This window comes from Gymnoscopelus microlampas (genome assembly GCF_963454915.1).
Source record: "Gymnoscopelus microlampas genome assembly, chromosome: 13".
NCBI classification, from domain to species: domain Eukaryota; kingdom Metazoa; phylum Chordata; class Actinopteri; order Myctophiformes; family Myctophidae; genus Gymnoscopelus; species Gymnoscopelus microlampas.
The window spans coordinates 28,727,846-28,749,085 of record NC_139950.1 but is presented as its reverse complement, the minus strand read 5'-3'; the positions used below and the strand labels follow the sequence as shown (position 1 = coordinate 28,749,085).

General features: G+C 42.6%; 1 protein-coding gene across 1 annotated transcript in view; it reads right to left on the bottom strand.

Annotated features, from left to right (window-relative positions):
* Positions 1 to 19,922, bottom strand: part of LOC311058033 (attractin-like protein 1) — a 337,913-nt gene extending 317,991 nt beyond the window's left edge. Inside the window, exon 1 of the mRNA XM_084075308.1 lies at positions 19,111 to 19,922. Within this exon, the coding sequence (XP_083931434.1) occupies positions 19,111 to 19,361 (251 nt within the window). The 5' untranslated portion in view covers positions 19,362 to 19,922. The remainder of the gene's footprint in view (positions 1 to 19,110) is intronic.
* Positions 19,923 to 21,240: the final 1,318 nt, after the last annotated feature.

The window sequence follows — 21,240 nt, the reverse complement described above, 5'->3', positions numbered from 1 at the left end:
TGTTCCCCTGACTTCTTTCCTGTGAGGCGGGCCCCTCTGCTAGGAGAGTGTCCTGACTTGTACCCTAACCCTGACACCGAAGACGATCCCCTCTATGACGAACCCCTCGATACTTTGAGTACTCAACTGGGTATTCCTGAGACCACGGAGGATCCCCTCAAAGCTTTGCGTGTTCACCTGGGTTAGACCAGGTGAGAAGAGGGAATTGTTGAGAAATAATGCATAATGCCGAATAATACAACATAGTTCTACTTTTACAACATAGCTTTACTTTTACATAAAATAAGAATTACTAAAACACTCTAAATAGGAATACATACAAGTATTAAGTTCATTGGGTTCATAGAGGAATTAAGTTCAGTGGGTTCTTACAGGTATTAAGTTCATATAGGTATCAAGTTCGTTTAAGTACGTTCATACAGGTATTAAGTTCATATAGGTATAAAGTCATAAAGCCACTCAAAAGGTTCATTACATTAATCATGGATTGGAAAAATACCACTAGGCACAGAAATCATCTCTGGTGTACACAGTAGCCATAAGTACATAGTGTCAGGCATAGAAATCATAAATGATGGATATCCCCGATGTACACAGCAGCCTAAAGTACGCATAGAAATCATAAATGATGGATGTCCCTGATGTACACAGCAGCCTAAAGTACATAGGGGGTGACCCGGTCGGAAACTTAACTAAACATATGTTCAGAACACCTGTCAGTAACCTCTCATAAAGTACACAGTGGGTGAACGAAAGAAAATGAAAACCCCAGAGGAAAAACACAGAAACAATCAAAAGATCATAAATCAGATAACGACAGGATATCATGTTACTGAAAGAAAACCCCAGACCTAGGCATAAAGTTGTTTTTCAGCAAAGAAAACCAAGAAGTTCCCCTCCCTCTGTCTACACTCGTGATGAAAGGGGGGCGTCCTGCACGCGCCAAGTCAAGCGCATCATGGAACATCTACCACTCATCAACAGACCTGATTGACACCTCCCATTATCATCAATGTTTACTCTGTGTTCATGGACTGTATATATACGCTCTGTAGTTTAGAAATCGGTATGTAAGACTTCTCGCCCTTCCTTACCGATATACTTGTGAAGAGGGACAATTAGTTTTCCATCAGAGCTCTTGCTGTTGTATGCTGATTCGCTGTATTTGCTGTACTTCAGGTTGTACCATTTGATCTCTTACATTCATTCTGTATTAGCTTAAGTTCATCTTATACTGGACATTACTTAATTGAATATTAATAAATAATTGGCTTTTATAATTCTAAACTGATCTGCCTGGACATTGCATTCCTTTGGTTTCCTCCTATAACAATATCTGAACTCGTTGGGTTTTTCACTTGAACACATAACTTAATGAACAATTTTTCATTGGTGTAAAGGCACAGAGAAAAAAAACCCTAACAGTAGCTTGTTTTGGCTCGGGTAGACTAGCCAGTGGGGTAAAGAAGTTGGTCAATGGAATGGGGCTATCGGGCCCCCCAGGGGAGAACCAGGGAAGCGATCGTTTTCTCCCATTCCTGACGACAGAAGTCCAAGAGCGGCCCGGGGTGGGACTGGAATAGCGGGGTCCGTTCGGAACCAGTTTGTCCAGCCTGGACTGCAGCAGCGTCTTCCTCCGGAGGACATCCTTTAGGACTCCCTCGATGGTCTGGAGCTCGGACCTTAAGGTGACCAGTTCGGATTCGTCTGGGGTAAGTGGCGACATCTATGGAGAGAGAAATAACTGCCAGTACACAGTCCAATAGGTAGATACTGGTGTTGATGTTAGCCAAGGGCTAAGCAGTTAGCAGCGGCTAGGAAGGCTACTTACACACCTGGACTCCAAGAGGAGTCCAGTGCGTTGATCAGATGTTATAGATGATATAGATGTACACAGGTAGGATGAGATCCAGAGCGGTACTTACACACAAGGGTCCCGAATAGGGACCCACTGCGTTGAACGAGTCTAGCAGGAGTACTCAGTTGTACCGGCGTAGCAGGATAGTGAGAGATTCCAGTGGTTATTGGTGGTGATCTTCGACCATAATGCAGTATGGCCATCAAACCATCAAGGTTTAAAAGTGTTGTTAAAAAACAATGCATAAAAATAGGATAAAAACAGACTTAAAAAGTCATGAGACAGGACCTCTAGACGCTGAGACACAACGCTGTCAACGCTGTCAACGCTGGCGCATGTGCGTGCTGCTGTCTACGTGAGGAGGATGAGCAGGTTATGTGATGAAGATGAGAAGGCTATGTGATGAAGATGAGAAGGCTATGTGATGAGGATAGGCAGGTTATGTGATGAAGATGAGCAGGTTATGTGATGAAGATGAGAAGGCTATGTGATGAAGATGAGAAGGCTATGTGATGAAGATGAGAAGGCTATGTGATGAAGATGAGATGGCTATGTGATGAGAGAGAAATCGTTTGTGGTTCTGCTCTCTATGTCCTTATAGAGCAGGGGCTAAAATAAAACATGTTTTCCTGATGTCTCATATATAAGGGTTGACAGGCACGGCGTGTGTGTGTGTGTGTGTGTGTGTGTGTGTGTGTGTGTGTGTGTGTGTGTGTGTGTGTGTGTGTGTGTGTGTGTGTGTGTGTGTGTGTGTGTGTGTGTGTGTGTGTACACAGAAATAGAGCCTTTATTACAGTTTGACAAGAGGCCACTGTATTATTACAGTGAGTTTGCACCCCAGCCAGGCCACAGACTGATTATATACCCTGCCCTGCACACAACAGAGGTGTGTGTGTGTGTGTGTGTGTGTGTGTGTGTGTGTGTGTGTGTGTGTGTGTGTGTGTGTGTGTGTGTGTGTGTGTGTGTGTGTGTGTGTGTGTGTGTGTGTGTGTGTGTGTGTGTGTGTGTGTGTGTGTGTGTGTGTGTGTGTGTGTGTTTCCTCGCAGTGGGCCCCATCACATGTGGTGTGCATTAAAACGCCATTGTGTATTACGGAGCTGCAACGCGTTACCACGCCAACAGAAATCACTATCCCCTGTCGTCAGCCTCCTCCTATTATGGGATGCTTTCCTATACTCAGCAGCCCTTCTCTCTCTCTCTCTCTCTCTCTCTCTATCTCTCTCTCTCACACACCAATATGCACCCCAATTCCCTGAACCACACCCAATACAAACTTACAGAAGTCTGCATACATTCCACCACAATCTGTCAAGCATCACACCACTCACACTGCAAAATGTCCCAAACATGGGACAGCACAAAACCACATCGTAGTCAGTGTGATCAAGTCACAAACTGGGCGAATCAATAGCTCAATGGTCCTGTCCTCTAAGGTCTGACTCTGTGCTTCCTGTCTCTCTGCAGCGTATAACTACCATTAAAGGTTATACAGAATAAGGAAAAGCCCCAAAAAGGAACATGCCCCCCCCCAAAAAAAGTCACAAACTGGCTTGAATTACCATGACTGTTTTATGTTACAAACTACAGTATATGAACCAAAGGATCTCAAGTGTAAAGCACAAAAAGTAACACAATCCTGCACATTTGTAATAATAATAAAACTATTATAAATGTGCAAAATCTCTGTCCCTCTGTATCCCGAGAACCGTGCAACCGATCGACTTCTAAATCCTGACGACAAGTTTTCTGAAAAACTTCAAATATATACTGTACTGTACATAGCAACAGGAACCCCAAAAAGGCGTTCCCGTCCTGAAAGGAACAGTTACAAATAGGCGTTCCCGCCCAAAATAGGTTAAAACTCGTCGCACGTGTCGCCGACCCAAGGGGGGGGGGGGGGGGGGGGCAGTGCCTGCCGTTGAGTCGGTCGGATAGGCGGTTGTCCAGAATCGCCGATCTGACCGACTCACCCATATATAGGCATATATGATAAATCCGGTTGTCCAGAACCACTGATCCGACCGCTACGCCCATATATGGATATGCCCAATTGCCCATATATAGGACCGACCGACATCAAACTCAATTGGGATGGCTTTATGATTTGTTTTCAAATCAGTAGGCGTAGGTTAGTTACTGGCCATTCTCGCTGCTGTTCTAGAAACTACATTGAATGCAGATGTCACCAGACATATCAGTAGGCCAAAAACGTTGCACCAAAAACGTTGGCTGCACCAAAAAACAAGAACCAACCTAAATGACAAGTAAAGGAAAATAAATGGAATGCCTGCCAGGCTTTTCTCCTGACAGTAGCATTAGCATAGTGCCAAAGTGAAATCAAATGCTGTGCTCTGAGTAATTCGGCAGTAAGAGACTGGAGACTTCCCTAAAAAGGAATTCGGTGCACAATCTCTGACCTAAAGTAACTGTGGGAAATAATTCAAACGGGACAAATCCTTAAAAATGTGCATTGGGAGTCACAGAGAACATAGCTTGTCTGATCATTTCCAATCCCTCTCACAATACTTGGATGATTGAAATTGAGCGTGTAAGTTGCTATGATGCAGTAGCTCTTACATATTCATTAACCCATTAAGGCCTGAGTTTCCGATTCTACAAAATGTCTCCTAAATCCTGCCAGTTTTCTGAAAAACGTATTAAGTATAAAATAATGGTTTAGATCAGGGGTTTTCAACCGGTGGTCCGCGGAGGTATTGCAGGTGGTCTCTGGCCAAAAAAAAAAAAAAAAAAAAAAACTTTTTTTTAAAATTACTTTTAATAACTTACAGGAGTTCTTACTGTATTGTGTGTGTGTAATATGAAATGTGAGCTTACCATAATCACAGTAATCCTTAATCATATTCCATCATATTCAAACAAAATTGCTGTATTTTATTAGATATTATATTGATATTATAGCTATTTTCTCCAGCTCCCTGTGGTACATGAACCCCCCACCACTATTGTGTGGGGTGGGTCTATGATGGACCCGCCACGCACAATAGTGGTGGTCCCCAGGTTGCTTTTAGTCAGGATGGTGGTCCCTGGGTCGAAATCAGTTGAAAACCCCTGGTTTAGATGGTTACACAGATGCGTTCCCGGTTTGAATGGATAAAGTTGTTTACAGTTACCGTAATGTAGTGATCAATGAGCAGGGAGGTTCTAGGATGCAAGAGTACAATGTTGAGCATTCTGGGGCGTGTCATGCGGGCCAACCAAAACACTGTGGTTATGGCCACTTTATAACCCCAATGCCACACCCACTTTCACCAAGACCCCCCTCCCTTCTCCTCCAGTGTTCATTTCGTCGACTAAAACTATGACGAAACATTTTCGAAAAAAACGACTACCTTTTTTCACTGACGAAAGCTAATAAAAACTAAACTTAAAAAGTTATGATGACTAAGACTAAATGTATTGACAATTTCATCAACAAATAAAAACTAGACTAAAATGTTGTGGAGGGACTATAGTGGAGAAGAGATCCAGTGGAACTAAAAGACAAGTAATTTTATGATTGGTCGCGCTTGCGCTCTGAAAATAGCAGATCAACAAGCTCACAACGGGTCACGCTGCGACGCGTTGTGAGCTTGTAGATCGGCTATTTTCAGCATGCAACCAATCTATAGCAACACCATCAAGGTCCGCCTACAATAAATACATTTTTGTCTACAAATTCAAACTGTAGATTTAGTCGACTAAAATCTTATGATATTTAGTTGACTAAAACTAGACTAAATCTAAAACCTTTCTGCTGACTAAAATATGACTAAAACTAAATGACATTTTATTCAAAAGACTAAGACTAAAACTAAATCAAAATGTGCTGTCAAAATTAACACTGTTCTCCTGTAACATCCAATATATGTGTGCTCACCTAAACAGTACAAAGCAGTTACAGTACATCACAATGTATTGCCCACATACAATGTTTGTTACAAATCACATCAAATAAAATCACAGTATTGTTTTCTTTTTCTCTCCATCACCCTGCAGCCCTTCCAAAACGAAGCACTGTCAGAGTGTGACACAGTGCCCAGGTGATACTGTGAACACCGTGCCAAATGGCATCGGGCCATAGAGAACCACCTGGCAACAGAAAGACAGAGTTAAGAGCGAAGGAGAGAGATGGGTGGGGGGTTTGGAAAGATAGGGTGTGTGTGTGTGTGTGTGTGTGTGTGTGTGTGTGTGTGTGTGTGTGTGTGTGTGTGTGTGTGTGTGTGTGTGTGTGTGTGTGTGTGTGTGTGTGTGTGTGTGTGTGTGTGTGTGTGTGTGTGTGTGTGTGTGTGTGTGTGTGTGTGTGTGTGTGTGTGTGTGTGTGTGTGTGTGTGTGTGCGCGCGGAGGTAGAGAGTGGGCGAAAGGGCCATGCCACCTGGCACATATAGTGACAGGCTGTGACAAAATGACCTGTTCCCCTCGGAGCCAGACAACCACTTGTGCGTGTGTGTGTGTGTGTGCGCGTGTGCGTGTGTGTGTGTGTTTATTGCAATTGCCAATATGTGTGTGCCCCCTCCCCCCCACACACAGTGAGTGTAAGGACTGGGAACCGTTGCACCACCAACTCGAAGAAGAAAAACAAACTGCAAATGGCTTGAGAGTTATCCAAGACAACCCAGGAAAATAACCAGACAAACAATCTCCAGTCCACACACACACACACACACACACACACACACAGATGCATACACACAGTCACACCCACACACACCCACACACACACACACACACACACACGCACACACACACACACACACAGTACCACAGAAGGAAATAGAGTGCAGTCAAACGCAGCTAGCACATGCTTTAGGTATGCTATCAGCTACATAGTGACAGACAGACAGACAGACAGACAGACAGACAGACAGACAGGCAGGCAGACAGACAGACAGACAGACAGACAGACAGACAGAGAGAGAGAGAGAGAGAGATTGCTGCATGTGTACAGTGCATAAAAAGTATGTAGGGATAAAGAAAGTCCTTAATGAGAAACAAACTGTAGCGTATATACTATAGTGTGGTATCGGTAGTGTGGTTGATTGCCAGCTTTGCTAAACACAGAATGCACCCCTCTCTCTCTCTCTCTCTCTCTCTCTCTCTCTCTCTCTCTCTCTCTCTCTCTCTCTCTCTCTCTCTCTCTCTCTCTCTCTCTCTCTCTCTCTCTCTCTCTCTCTCTCTCTCTCTCTCTCTCTCTCTCTCTCTCTCTCTCTCTCTCTCTCTCTCTCTCTCTCTCTCTCTCTCTCTCTCTCTCTCTCTCTCTCTCCGTCCATCTTTGCGCTCTCTGTCTCTGTCGATTTGTCTCTTCCTTTGTCCTTCCTCCGTACCATGCTTCAGTCCCTGCTCTCCTTTGTGTACACCGATTTTCCATCGCAAAATGTGGCCACTTGAGCACACACCCTGGCTCCCTACCCCTGTCATTCAGAGAACTGCTCAGACTGGGTGCAAACAGAGTGCCAGAGTGCCAAAGGAAGAGCAGAGAGGGAGAGAACAGAGTACAGAGTGAGAGTAATGGGCGGTGTACAGTCAAATTATCATTGATCCACTGTCTTCGTGGGGCCATGAGTGAGCGGCCGTCACATCATCATTATGAGACAGCAATGTTTGTAACCACTTAAGCCCTGTGTACTTTGTATCAGAAGTGAATGGGCGTGATCAAATTGGGGTGATGGCAGATGAGAAACACCCATAAACATGGCAAGGGAAAATCCCAGCCTCTCTACCATGATGCTACCTCAGCCTCTCCAGCATCATTCTAAAGCTGCATGTGAGTTTAATGAATAAACCCCTCCATTATGAATGATTCATCCACAGTGCGTTGGTTTGCCTGTAGTGGCCATTTGTGAAAGCATTGTGCGTTTCTTTTGAGAAAACCGTAAAGCATACGGTAATAGGGGAAAGGTCATCACTGAAGCTTTGAGTCATTGCGTGATTCACACAGTTATCGTACTGTAATCACAAATTAAGTGTCACTGGTGTTTACGGTGCGACGCTGATGATGTAATCACAAATTGACCACAACCAAATAGATGGAATCACTACAACCTCTGGGAAGAACACAGTTGAGGGATTCATGTGCGACGCCCATTCAAGAGTGCATGTTTGTTTTTGTGTGTGTTGTCCTTGCTTTCTCTCTCATCACTGCAGGATTAACTCGCAGTGCACAGATGGCCTTCCAGTGCTCCTCCCTTCTCACTCCTTTCTCCCCTCGCACACGCGCGCACACGCACACACACACACACACACACACACACACACACACACACACACACACACACACACACACACACACACACACACAGTACTGTACAGTAGCAACTTCAGTTCACATAAGCTGTGTCATCAACACTGCACATTGCCTAGGGCTTAAACACACATAATCACCATGCACATGCGCACACACACACACACGCACGCGCGCGCGCGCACGCACGCACACACACACACACACACACACACACAAACAAACACACTACAGTTAGTCACACACATATACTACAGTTAGTTACTATATATATATATATATATATATATATATATATATATATATATATATATATATATATATATATATATATATATATATATGGTATATGTGTATATATATAGTATACATGTGTTGGTGATGTAGGCAGAACCCTCTGAACTCTCTCTATGTCTGCTTTGCTTGTTTCTCAACAGCAAGTAGAGTACAAGTGTTTTTTGTTGTCCTTGAAGTGTTGGATTCCTTTTATCAGAGCAATCTAAACCCAGCACAGCTATATTTAGAAGACCTAACATCAACAGTATGTACATTGTTAATCTCTACCAGGTGATTCACCCCTGTCTGTCTGTGTGTCTTTCTTTCCTCGACTGATCTTGCATACTAGCAAGCTATGTGGCCGATCAATATCATATTTCTTGTGAACGCTGACAGCAGGCCAAGGATCGCAATTCCTGAATATTTTTTAAATCGCTCAATGATAACCATGTTATTTTAGTGAATTGTACGTCGCACAGCAATTGTCCGTCCAGGGACCAGAACCAATCGAGTGTCTATCCTTTTAGCTTACTAGAGGTTCGGCCGGCTATGCGGCCCTCACACCTACGGTACATTGCACTGCAGATCCGACTGATATGCCCATATATGGAGGTCTCTACTGTATATCTGTCAGTCCTTGTCCCTTTTATGCCCATATATGGAGATCCCTGATGTCATCAATATATGCACATATGGAGCTGACTGATGACATATTGTTAGACCAAACACTCCATATTTGGCCATAGCTGCATGGTGACATGAGTGTGACGTCAGAGGTCCGCCCGCACGCCTGCCGGGCTCATCCTCCCTTAAGCCAATTTTAATATAGGATTGGATCTATACTGCTAACTAACCAACAACGCACCTGTCCCCCTGGATTATGAGATGTATCATCACAGACATACAAACACAGTCCACATTGGATGAACACCAAAATATACATCCATCAACGTGACACTGACAACATATCCCAACACCCCCAAATCATGATGTCTGCGCACAATCAACTCTGTCCGAGCTGTCTTAAAGGTGGTGTGATATTTTTGAATACATGTTTTTCAAAGAGCTATATTCCCAAAGTGATCATTGCTAGAGTATTTCTTCAGGGGTCTCCCTGTCTCTCCAGCTCTCATACCAATTTGATTTGATACCACTCAGGAGAGAGAATTCATACAGGATAAACAAGTAAAATTGGAAGTGATGAAAAACAAAAACAATTGGTACTATAAAATTGATGAATTATATTTCTGGGGTTCTCTGTCCTGATTGAATAAAATTGGTATCCTGAAAATGTATTTTCAGTTTATTAAATAGCTATAGAGACAGGGAGACCCCTACTACACTACATTTTAGAGTCTAAACAATGATTAATGCTTCCAGAATATAGAGCCAAAAACCATTTAATTTTCACAAAAGAAAATGACAGGCTAGCTCGGCGCCTGTCAGTGTTGAACACGCCATCCCGGTGGGGTCTCCTCACTAGCAGGTGAGCCAGTAGGGTACAACAATACAACAGCAATGGAAACAGAGAAATCTGCAGGGGGGATTCATTGGCATGATGGCTAAATAGGGAGAAAAATAGGGGGCAAAGCTCATTGGCCAAAAAACAACAACTAGAAAACAAAATCTATCACACTTTGCGTTAGAGAGAAATTTGAAATTTGAATAACAGCAATCTGACAGAAAGAGGGAGAGGTAAACAATGTGTATGAGAGAGGGCATAGGGAGTGGGAACGATCATAGACTGTATAAATGAGATGGACAAAGCCACTCCCCTGCTTTCTACAGACCGAAAATGAAGCCGATTGTTCCAAGACTGTAGGTCCGCCATCCTTCAATATCGCGTCATATCGCGTCATATCCTGCAGAATGCGACCAGACCAGACCATTATTGGTTGGGTAGCTTGTCAATCAAGAGCGGGGGTGGGGAATGAATGCTATTGGTTGTGTAGCTTGTCAATCAAATCATCCCGCCCCTCCTAGAGAATAGCCTACTTTATCGTCAATTTTAAAATAAATGGGACCATAATTTAGCAAAACGCATATCATGATAATTGAAAGGAGACTTTAAACTAGCGACTGGAAGCATATAGAATTTATGACAATTCTTATTACAGTAAGAAAATCTAGTCTAAAGTTTGTCAAAAAAACCATTCACTTGCGTTAAAATAAATTCTTTCTGACACCGGCAGGTCGGCGCAGGGTAAAGCAGCGCCACTCTGGCCATTCATAAGCTTCCGTGTTGGCCTCATCGTAAATATCCAAGCCTTGCCCCTTGGGAACGATGTACAACTACTAATCACATGCCACACAGGGCATGCCTTTATAGTTACATCTGGGTTAAGACAACACATCTTAATTTTGTATTTATTACTAATCAGGTCAGTGTGTTTTTTCTGTGGATAAATTGTGAACTTTTAAGTAGTAAGTGAGTTGTTTTCTCACACATCCACACACACACACACACACACACACACGCGCGCGCGTGTACACGCACACACACATGAATTGGAGCTGGCATTACATGTTTGAAATCAGAATCCTCCCATGTGCCTCTGGTTTGGTCGGCTGCTCGGCCGTGTTCGCACGAGGGAAGCTGGGTGGGGATGGCGATCACCGTCAATGCACTAGAGAGACTTTAACATGTTAGTCATGGCGCTTGGTCAGCAGGAAAAGGAACTATGTCAGCGTGTTACTCCGCATGTGTTACACCCTCCCAGTAAAACTTCTCAGTATCAGGAAGGAAGAGGCTACTGACTAATTGGAAGAGATACGTGCTTGTCTACACCCTCCCACACGATGACAAAATGTAGGTTTGAACAGTGACAGGGACTACACATGTGGAGATAAGTGGGAATTGTCATGACAACTAAATTAGGAGAAAGGGGGGGGGGGGGGATTGATGTTGCTTGTTAGTTACCATTACTACCAACAATGTATTTGTTGTATTAATATCAACCTTCCATCACTAGATGGTAGAAGAGCAAAGATATGCAGAAAGTAATTTTATGGACACATAAACAGGTTAGTGCGTTGTTGGTTAGTAGTATAGATCCAATCCTGTATAAACATAAATAAATGAAAATAACTTGTTTTCACTTTTCAGTCCCCCTGCTGCCACTGACTTATGGATGATGCTTAACTCAGCAACCATTGTGATTAAATGGGTAGTACTGTACGTTGTAATGAAAACTGAAGTGCAACCTGAGCTCACAGTCTTGTCAGCCCCTCTCATAGTACAGCCCAGATAGAGTTCCAAAATGACTGCCACCAACCTCCAATTGAGCTTCAAGCATGACCCATAAGGTTATCAGAAAGGCAACAAGCAATCCAGGAAGAACACAATTCTCTTCCTCCTATCAATAAGCTCACTTCAACACCTCCGCCACAAAGCCCAGGAGAATGATGTGTTTGATCATTCAGTGTGCGTTCACATCCAGCCTCATCTGTCCCAGCTGTTTATGCTTGGCACATCACACACAAAGAAAGGGATGAACATGCTTCCAGTTCCCAGCTGTTTTTTCCCACAGTTTTTCAAGAGCAATCCAAACAGATTGCCTTTATTTAGTCAGTGTGCTGCTGTTCAAAGCGCAGAGTGCCACTGTCAAGTCAACAAGTCTATAAAAGTCCTGGAGTCCAGTTTCTTCAACAACACAACGTGAAAATGATCAAGGACTGCTCACTGTTTAAGTAATTTATCACCCAAAAGAACTGCTTTAATGGCAGCTGAGAATAAATCTGTGAATAAATCAAAGGGACCACTGCCTCAGATATGGTATTTAGTATTTTCAGTATGTACATGGCTAGTAACATCAATGCTCATAAAGAGTTTTGCTTTTATGCCACTAATGATTAATTATGACACATTATCAACACTCATTGTATGCACAGATAGCAATGGCCTGTGGTCATTTGCCACAACCACATGCCATTTTCGTTTCCATGTGTTATTATGTGTGTCCATATCTTATTAATATTTCAGAATGTCAGGTTTTTATTTTTACTGATAGGACTTTCTGATGTTGTTTTGCACACCACTACGTGTGAATAATATATTTCTACAAATTTGATTTAAAAGAATAGTGTTACTTCTGAATGTTTGATTTAAATGCGGGTCATAACATCTCACTACACCTTGACAAAGCAACTGTCTAAAAAAGAAGATGAATAGTTGCCATGCAGACTAGAGGCCCGGCCCGTTAATTCGGACCGGGCTTGGGCTCACAGACCCCATTATATTAATAAGGTAAACATTTTTGCACAGTGAATTTCACCACAGACCATTGTGGGCATGTCTCAGCATGTGTGTTAGTCAGTGAAAGCGTACGCTAGAAAATCATTAATTAATAATAATAATTATATAAAAAGGTGTCGGGCCGGGCTCGAGCTGTAAAATTGCGGCATCATATCGGGCTGGATTGAATGCCATGGGCCAGGGCCGGGGCAGGGCCGTCCTTTTCGGCCCGTGCAGGGCTCTAATGCAGACATACTGTAAGTGACAACAAACTGTGGCATGATGGAATATGGCTTGTGTTTGACAAGGATATCTGTCAGTTTGTCAACGGCATAACTGATGATGTTTCAAAATGAATGTCTTCCCATGAGCAGAAGGTCAGCTGCTTTGAGCTTTTTGATTGATTGATTGATTGATTGATTGATTGATTCATTTGAAAACAGTATGGAGGTACAGTAACAAAACTATGCTAAAAGGATAACACAAAAAGCCACGGGGGGCTTGTTTCCATTGTGGTCCGTTATCACATATCCTGGCAATTAAAAATATATAGTAGTTCTACCTCTCCTGCTCCCCAAATTTTTTTTCTCTACCGCCAAAATAGCAGTGTGTTAGAGTTGTCAAATTCCGCACATCAACTCATCATCATGGTTTCCATTATGCCCTATCCCTATTAAAAAACTACAAACATGCTGTTTTGCATGTGTGCGAGCTGTGCTGATCCGGGTGAAAGACTTCTTCCAGTGAGTACACGACATTGGACCATAAATAGTCCAAAAGTCGACAAAACAAAACAATGCCAACAAAGTCAGTGATTATGTTTAATTTGTTTATCTCTGTAACTATGCATGACATACAAACCAGAGTCTTATGTAGCTAACTGCTTAGTCATCACAACATAGTACTGTAACAGCATTGTCGTAGGGCTAATCTCAGACACGCGGATGCACAATGCAAGTGCCACAACACACAAGCTCACTGGCTAAATGCATTATACTTGAAAAACGAACACAACTATTATTTAATTTAAAAATGTATATCTGTCAAGTGTGCGTGAGAGCTAGGGCCACAACAGAAGTGTGAAACAGGTGTAAATCCTTAAATCTGCCCCTTAGTTTTGTTGATTAAGTTCCCATGTTTGGTTGGTTGGTCCGGCCATCCGTCTGTCCAGCCAACACATTAATCCAAGCAAGATATCTCAAAAACTATTTGTTGTGTACCACAATTTGCACTTGCTCACAAGATGTCTCAAATCTAATGGGCGCATTGCCATGAAACTTGCTGAGAGCATGCTCCCCGGAGGATGAACCCTCCTCATTTTGGTGATCTCATGGCCTTCCCTTTAGCGCTGCCCTCAGGCCAAAATTGCCATTTGCACAATTGGCAGATTGCCATGAAATTTGCTGAGCACGTCCATGCTCTTCTAAGGAAGAGCTATTTTGATTTTGGCTTCTATTAGTGTAGCTTTGCCCAAACCCCTTGGCCAATGTTTTACATTTCATATCGCTTGAACCGTTTGTTATTTAACAAAACGGTGAGGGGTAAACATTGACCAGAGGGGAAGCAGCCCGCTAGCAAAGATTTTAAGCTCCTAGTCTTTGTTTCTTGTGTCACTCAACATGACACAAGAGGACAAAAGCACAAACAAAAACAGAAAAAATACATCAGCCGTTATGAAGCATTGTTACAGACCATATAATAATGATAATAATGATTAACCTATACAGTTATTACTTACATGACTGTATGCCGTATAGTGATGAATATACAGTATGTGATCATCTTATACAATTCATTTTTATTTAGGAAAGATGGGAGGTGCAGAGAGAGATGTTCACAACTGTTTAATTGTAGTGAATCTGTCTGTATTCAGAATGTCTACTATGAAAATAGTATGATAACCTAAAGCTGCACTATGTAACTTTCCTCTTCTACCCCAGATTTGAACCCGGTTTCCTGAGCAAGTGCTGACATTTTTACCATTGAGGGGGGATCTTGAACATTTCAACACACCACTGTGATTGATTGTGGGGATAGTTCTTTTATCCATTTAATTAAAATTTCTTGGCAAGAAGTTGTGCGGACACAGTGCACAGAAGGCCCCTGATATATCATAAAGGAAGGACCAAGAGTCAAATTTAATATTAATATTCTGTACTTCGTTTCTGATATTTTGCCAGAAAATACTGATACTGATGAGTGGCAATGTGTCCCTTTGCCTGGCTTACATTTACAGCACAGGGCTGAGAATAGATCCGGGAAGAATTGCTGGGGTTTTACACTATGTGCATCATCTTATTATTGCATTTCTATGATTTTATTTCATGTATGAATGAGTGCTTTTGTCCACAAAATCATAGCTGTGCCTTCTTCCAAGTCCTCCTCCCAAACTGTATACATTTCCTTTATTTTAATTGCTGAGTATGTGTACTGTAAGTGTACAGTAGACAGAATTCTAATATAAAATGTTGAGGGAGAATATTCTTGGCATAGAAACATATCAATTGGGGACTCTATTTCAGGTGAAAGTGCCAATTTGGATCAAATAAAATTCCTAGCTTTTAAGTCAACACAAAAGGGATTATATTCTTTATTAAACCAAATCTGGAATTATGCCATTGTCAAGGCCAAGGGGAAATTCTTTGTTTCTCATGAAAAAGAGTAGAGAGATCTTCATCTCTTAAGAGATGTATTAACAACACACCAGGCCTTAAACAAATTCTGCATAAACCCAATAAACCGGGAAAGCATCTGGGTCATTTTATATTTTAGCGTTGGCTATCCAAAAATAGCAGATATCCAAGCTCACAGTCCCAGTCTGCGAGCTTGTACATCTGCTATTTTTGAAGTGACTGATTTAGAAGACATTTGTATAATCGGCCTCAGGTCTTAATCAGTTAAAGGGATGTTTTCTATCCTGTCAGAATGCTGATGAGTGATTGTGATGAAGACCACCAAGAGACTATTCCAATCATGAGACATTTAGGGCTTTAGGTTATTTTGGCTTCAGACATTAGAACCAACTTCAAACTTTAATTTATAGTGAGACAGTGGTTCTCAAAGTGTAGTCCTGGGACCACCAGGGGTCCTTGGGGGGGTTGCAGGGGTTCCCCAGCAAAACGAGGAACAGTTTAATTTTTTTCTATTATTTAATTGACTAGAGCAGGGGTCTTCAACGTTTTTCAGGTCAAGGATCCCTTAGCTGAGAGAGAGAGATGAAGCAGGGACCCCCCCACTACATATTGGATTCATGTTAATGTGTATTTTAAGACATTTAACCACTTGAACCCTCAATACTTGGTAAACTTGACCTTTGGCTCTGTACTTGGTCTGCTCTTTTTTGCCCCTCTACACCAAACCTCTTCACCAAAAATAGCCCATCTACAAGCTCACAACCCGTCGTGAATTCTGTACTAGATCTAACAACAAAGATCTTCTCTTGCTGGGGTCCCACTTGTTTGCAGTCTAATACATATCAATTTGGGGGTCCTTGCCATGAAAATGTTTGAGAACCACTGCTTTATTTTATTAGATCATTTTGCCTTTAGCATGCCAGACTGCTCTGTCCCTCTGGAGGGTTTCTCAGTTTGTCAGCAAGATCGCTAGTGTGCTTCATCCTCTCTTGACAGGCATGGTGTTATAACAACACACTGTTCCCCAGTTCAGGAGCTGCTGACCCTCAAAGTTAGAACTTTCTACCTCCCTAGAGGGTTCAGCTCAATCCTCCTCGATGCTGTTTACACACTGTACACCCACAACAAGCTGATAACCCTCTAGCCCTGGGTGAGCTGTATAGGACATTAAAGAAATTGGAGAACTCACACCCAAACAAATCATTCAAACCCTGAGTTGAGATTCAAATGACATTGCCAATAATACAGAATTAATTATGAACCGTTTTAACATTCGGGGCCAGCCCTATGAGACATTAGGATCTTCACCTAGCAATAGTACGTGTCAACGTGATGTCCATTTGTACTAGATTTGTTAGAACTAGGCCTCTGGTTGGTTAAGTGGCTCAACCTGCGCTTTGGTCATGCTATTGTTACACAAGGCACTATGCTGAACTCCTTATTGTTCAGCTGCTTGTCATATTGGTGAGAAAGTGGAGCTTCTTTTCAGGTAGTAAATCATGAACCGCAAGCAAGGTAAGTTAACCTCAATTGAAACAAGGGCAACTGAGAGGTGTGCATAACTTTGTGCCATGTGGCTCATTGCCAACCTTGACCACCAAATTGCACCATGTCTTAGATTTTGAGTAAGAGATCTAATATGTGAAGTTGTGTGGCCTGTGTTGTGATTCAGGATGATACAGTGTGTATTGAGTCAACTGTCTACAGATATACATTCATTCTGTTACATGTACTATACACAGAAACAAAGACAGCCTTATTACAATAGATTAACAATCGCTTAATGGCTCAACTACTGATTGGTAAACACAATGTAGCCTAACTGCTGGGTATGGCCTGGCTCAAACAATGAACCCTCCATTCACCACCAGCAATACATTGAACACCCACTATCTAAATCCAGAAGAATAAAGTCCCTGATGTGATTGTCACTTAATGTCACAACGCTAATATCATGATGTGTAGAGAGAGAGAGACAGGGAGAGAGGGAGAGACAGACAGAGAGTCATGGACAAAAAAGAAAATAAATAAATGGTACTGTAAGTGGCCAGGTTACTCTTTCTCATCATGAGCCTGTTACTGGTGTGTGTGTGTGTGTGTGTGTGTGTGTGTGTGTGTGTGTGTGTGTGTGTGTGTGTGTGTGTGTGTGTGTGTGTGTGTGCATGCATAATTGCACTGGACAGAGCAAGATGTAATCTGACCTGTCTGACTTTAGAGAGGAGAAAGAAAGAATCACTGGACAAAACGTCTGAGACAAACAGAGAGGTGGAGGAACAGAGAGAGAGAAAGTGGAAGGAAAACAAAGAAAGGCACTGCAGCCCAATAAAACTACCCAGCACAGAGCTTAAATCAATAGACGAGCACAAGCAAGTCCCTATTTCTCCTTTATTGAATCTGCCTGGGTTGCTGGGAGATGGGGATGAGCGAGTGTGTGCGTGCGTGCGTGTGTATGTGTATGTGTATGTGTATGTGTGTGTGTGTGTGTGTGTGTGTGTGTGTGTGTGTGTGTGTGTGTGTGTGTGTGTGTGTGTGTGTGTGTGCGCGTGTGTGTGTGTGCGCATGTGCGTGAGTTTGTGTGCATGTGCGTGAGTGAGTGCGTGCCTGCGTGCATGCAGTTGAAGATCCAGGCTGCAATCCAATGATCAGTATTGAGTATTTTTAGGAGCAAAGTACCAGCACCTAGTGCTTCCTCTGCTAAACAGCTCTCTTCCTCTCCAGAGCTTATACTTGTATAAACAGTGACAGTGAGTTTTAAATTTACGTTTTCAACCTTGATAAATTAACACGTCTGAAGTGAACTCTGAAACAAATATCTGTGATACGGTCCTCAAATTTCTTCTCAAGTTATTTGAAGTTCACCGTTTCCTCTCAGAAGTGCTGCTTCAAAAGGCCATTCAAGTCTAAAACAACTATACTGTAACTAAAGCAGTGGTTCCACTGGTTCTCAACCAGTGTGAAGCCCCAAAACCTTATGTAGACCACTAAGTCTGGAGCCAGTAAATCAAAACAGGATTTGTCGGTTGTTATTTGAGTTGACCTCCATGTCCCAATTTGGTTCTCCTGAACAGAAACACAGGGCCAATTAAGGGCATCAAGTCTCACATGTGTTGTCAGGTAGACCCCATGTCTTACTTATCTAAAGAGTTTAAAAGTGTTGCACCAACATATTCTATGATCATCCCTTTCTTTCTTTCTTTCTTTCTTTCTATTTGCATCTGGGACTCGTAGCCATACTCAGTTGTAAGGGTAATTATTGCAACTCAACTGTCATAATTCACTATTAAAAATTACAACACAAGTCAGATGTTGGGAGTGAGACAATGTGACAGAGGAACATCATCCTGTCCAAAGCAAGGTGTGCCAGAGGTAAGGCCTATTTCTTTCGAAAAAGCAAGGTAAGCTACTAGTAGGTCAGTGGTTCTCAATCTTTTCAGGCCGCGACCCCCAAAATAATCATTTTTGAACTGGGGACCCCTACCATGACAAGAACTTGGAATTGTAGGAGTTGAAGAGTTACATTTAGTTCCACATATAAATATTGTGAAAATAGCCAACCTACAAGCTCACAATGCCTCAATTTCAATTTCCTATTTTCACAATTTTTGCCTCTTCTATTATTTGACAATTTGGCCAATGTTTGACCAGTTTGTATGGTATAGTTTGATAATTACTCTTGATGCAGTAATGGTATTTTTATTTTATTTTTTTAGGTATTAAAAAGGTATTAAAAGTCCTTAAATTGTCACTTCACTGTCATCTGTGAATTGGTCTGTGACAGTCTTGTCCCCCCAGTCCAAATCATGTGGGGACCCCCGACCCACAGGTTGAGAACCACTGAGCTAGGTTACTGAGATTGACGTTACAACTTACTTGAATCTTCCCTGACAGTGCTGACAGCGGTCCCCGACCCACCCGTGGTCGCAGACGCAGGTCCCATTGACGCACTTGCCCGAGAAGCAGTGTTTATCGCAGGCCTTTGACAACGACGATGATGCCTCCGTATGAAGCACCAGATGAAGCATGATGACGAAAATCCCAAAATACGTCTTCATCACGTCCGTCTTAGAAGAAGTCTTATTGGTCCCAGAAGTGCACGCATGTACCGCTCCATCATCTTCCATTGTTGTGTAAACGGAGTTCCTTTAGGATGAAAGGCTGCCTCCAGCTCCCAGTTGGAAAAAGAACACAGCTGTATGTCCTTAGCTTATGTGTCCTTATTAACTGTCAACCATACATTGACGCTGTTAGTATAAAGTCTACCATGTAAACGACTGTGGAAACGCGCACAAAACAGTAATTTACGCGCCGGCGTCAAATCTCGCCCCGCGATGTCAGACGCCAGAGAGACAACTGGCTGAGCGAAAGCATCCAACTTTATAGAACTGAGGGGGGGTTCATCTAAACGCATTGATCTCTAGCCTACAGAAACACGCTGTTTTTGAGCATCAAAGGAAAAAGGATAAATCCACCTCCATGTAGGCGAATGTCCCCAAAAGACTTATTAAGAAGTTCCAGTCGACTCATCCGATGTAAACAGACGCCCGTGTGATCCGTTATCATCACCAGTGAATCTTTATCATCCACGGAAACACAATCCCCGTTAGACAGCTCGGATCGGAGATGTGCTGTAGTAGGCCTAATGCATTCTACTGTCCGCTGTCTCCTATGTACACGAGGTGAACATCGCGTCATCTGCCCAGAATGCGACAGTGACAGCTGACAACATCTCCCTGTCTCTCTCTCTCTCCCTCTTGGGTCCACAGCTGGCTCCTGACGGGGGAAACTCCTGCACAAAGCCCTGAGCATGAGCAGTTAGGACCAGTGTTGCCAGGTCTGCTTATTGTAATTTTACGGCAAGATTTTATTTGAAAATAGCAGATCCACCAAGGTCACAGCGCGTCGCATCGCGACGCCTTGTGAGCTTGTAGATCTGCTATTTTCAAATGGGCGATGTATATGTTTAAAAACTGCTCATGTGTGGCCCATAGTTGCTTCTTTTGGGCTTGTTTTCCTAGACGTGGTTGCTTGGTTCTCTCACAGAATTTGGCAACGCTGAGTAAGACTACACATTTAAAGGGACAGTTCCTGGGTATTATTATAAAGACAAGACTGTCACAGGCTCAGACTCCGTCCCCTCTAGGCTAACACAGGGGAGCAGGGAATCGAACTGGGAACTTTCCGGTTCCTAAATAGCCACTCTACCTCTAACTGCTGCTGCCTGCCCCTACCCTACAGTCTATCCATACATTCATCTATCCACCAATACCTGTGTATGAAAAGGCACTTAATTCATGAGAAAAGTAAACAAATGAATAAATAAGAAACATTATGAACATTAATATTCACACTAATCTCTTTTTATGGTATTTTTGGGGCTATGTATATGGGCTTTTATGGTGTCAAGTATGTGAAGATCACTATGGGGGAAGTTTATTATTAACATGAACAAATTCTATGAATATGTAGATGCATATAATCAGATTAATTATACCCCCTGATGTTGTGAGTAAATGCCATCTTGGATATCTCAGTAATCCTTGCTCATCCCTGCCCCACAGTCGCAGTTCATTATTCCACCATTAAATTACGAACAAACTGTCAAAAATCAATAGCATTTTTTATTTTTCATTTTCCTCAGAGAGGGCTCTTTGTGTAAGCCAATCAATATTTCTGCTTCAGCCCTCAGGGGAATATTAAAAACGATCTATTATAGGATTTAACTCAAGCAGTAGGAATAACAATAAGCCGAAGCAATTTCCATGAGGCCACCGCCGAGCCTCAATTGCACTTTCTTCTGTCCCTTGGAGCCTTTACACATGCAGATTTTAATACATGAGTGGGCAGGCAATGGTCTGTTCATCAAGCTTCTCAAGGTGGCACTGATGGAGAAGAATAGGCAGCCAGGTGGCCATGTGCTTGTATTTTAATACTAACAACCTACTCAGGCTGGAACGGTTTTAGGCTATTATTTTCTCTTTGATGCTGTACAGAAGCATAGCA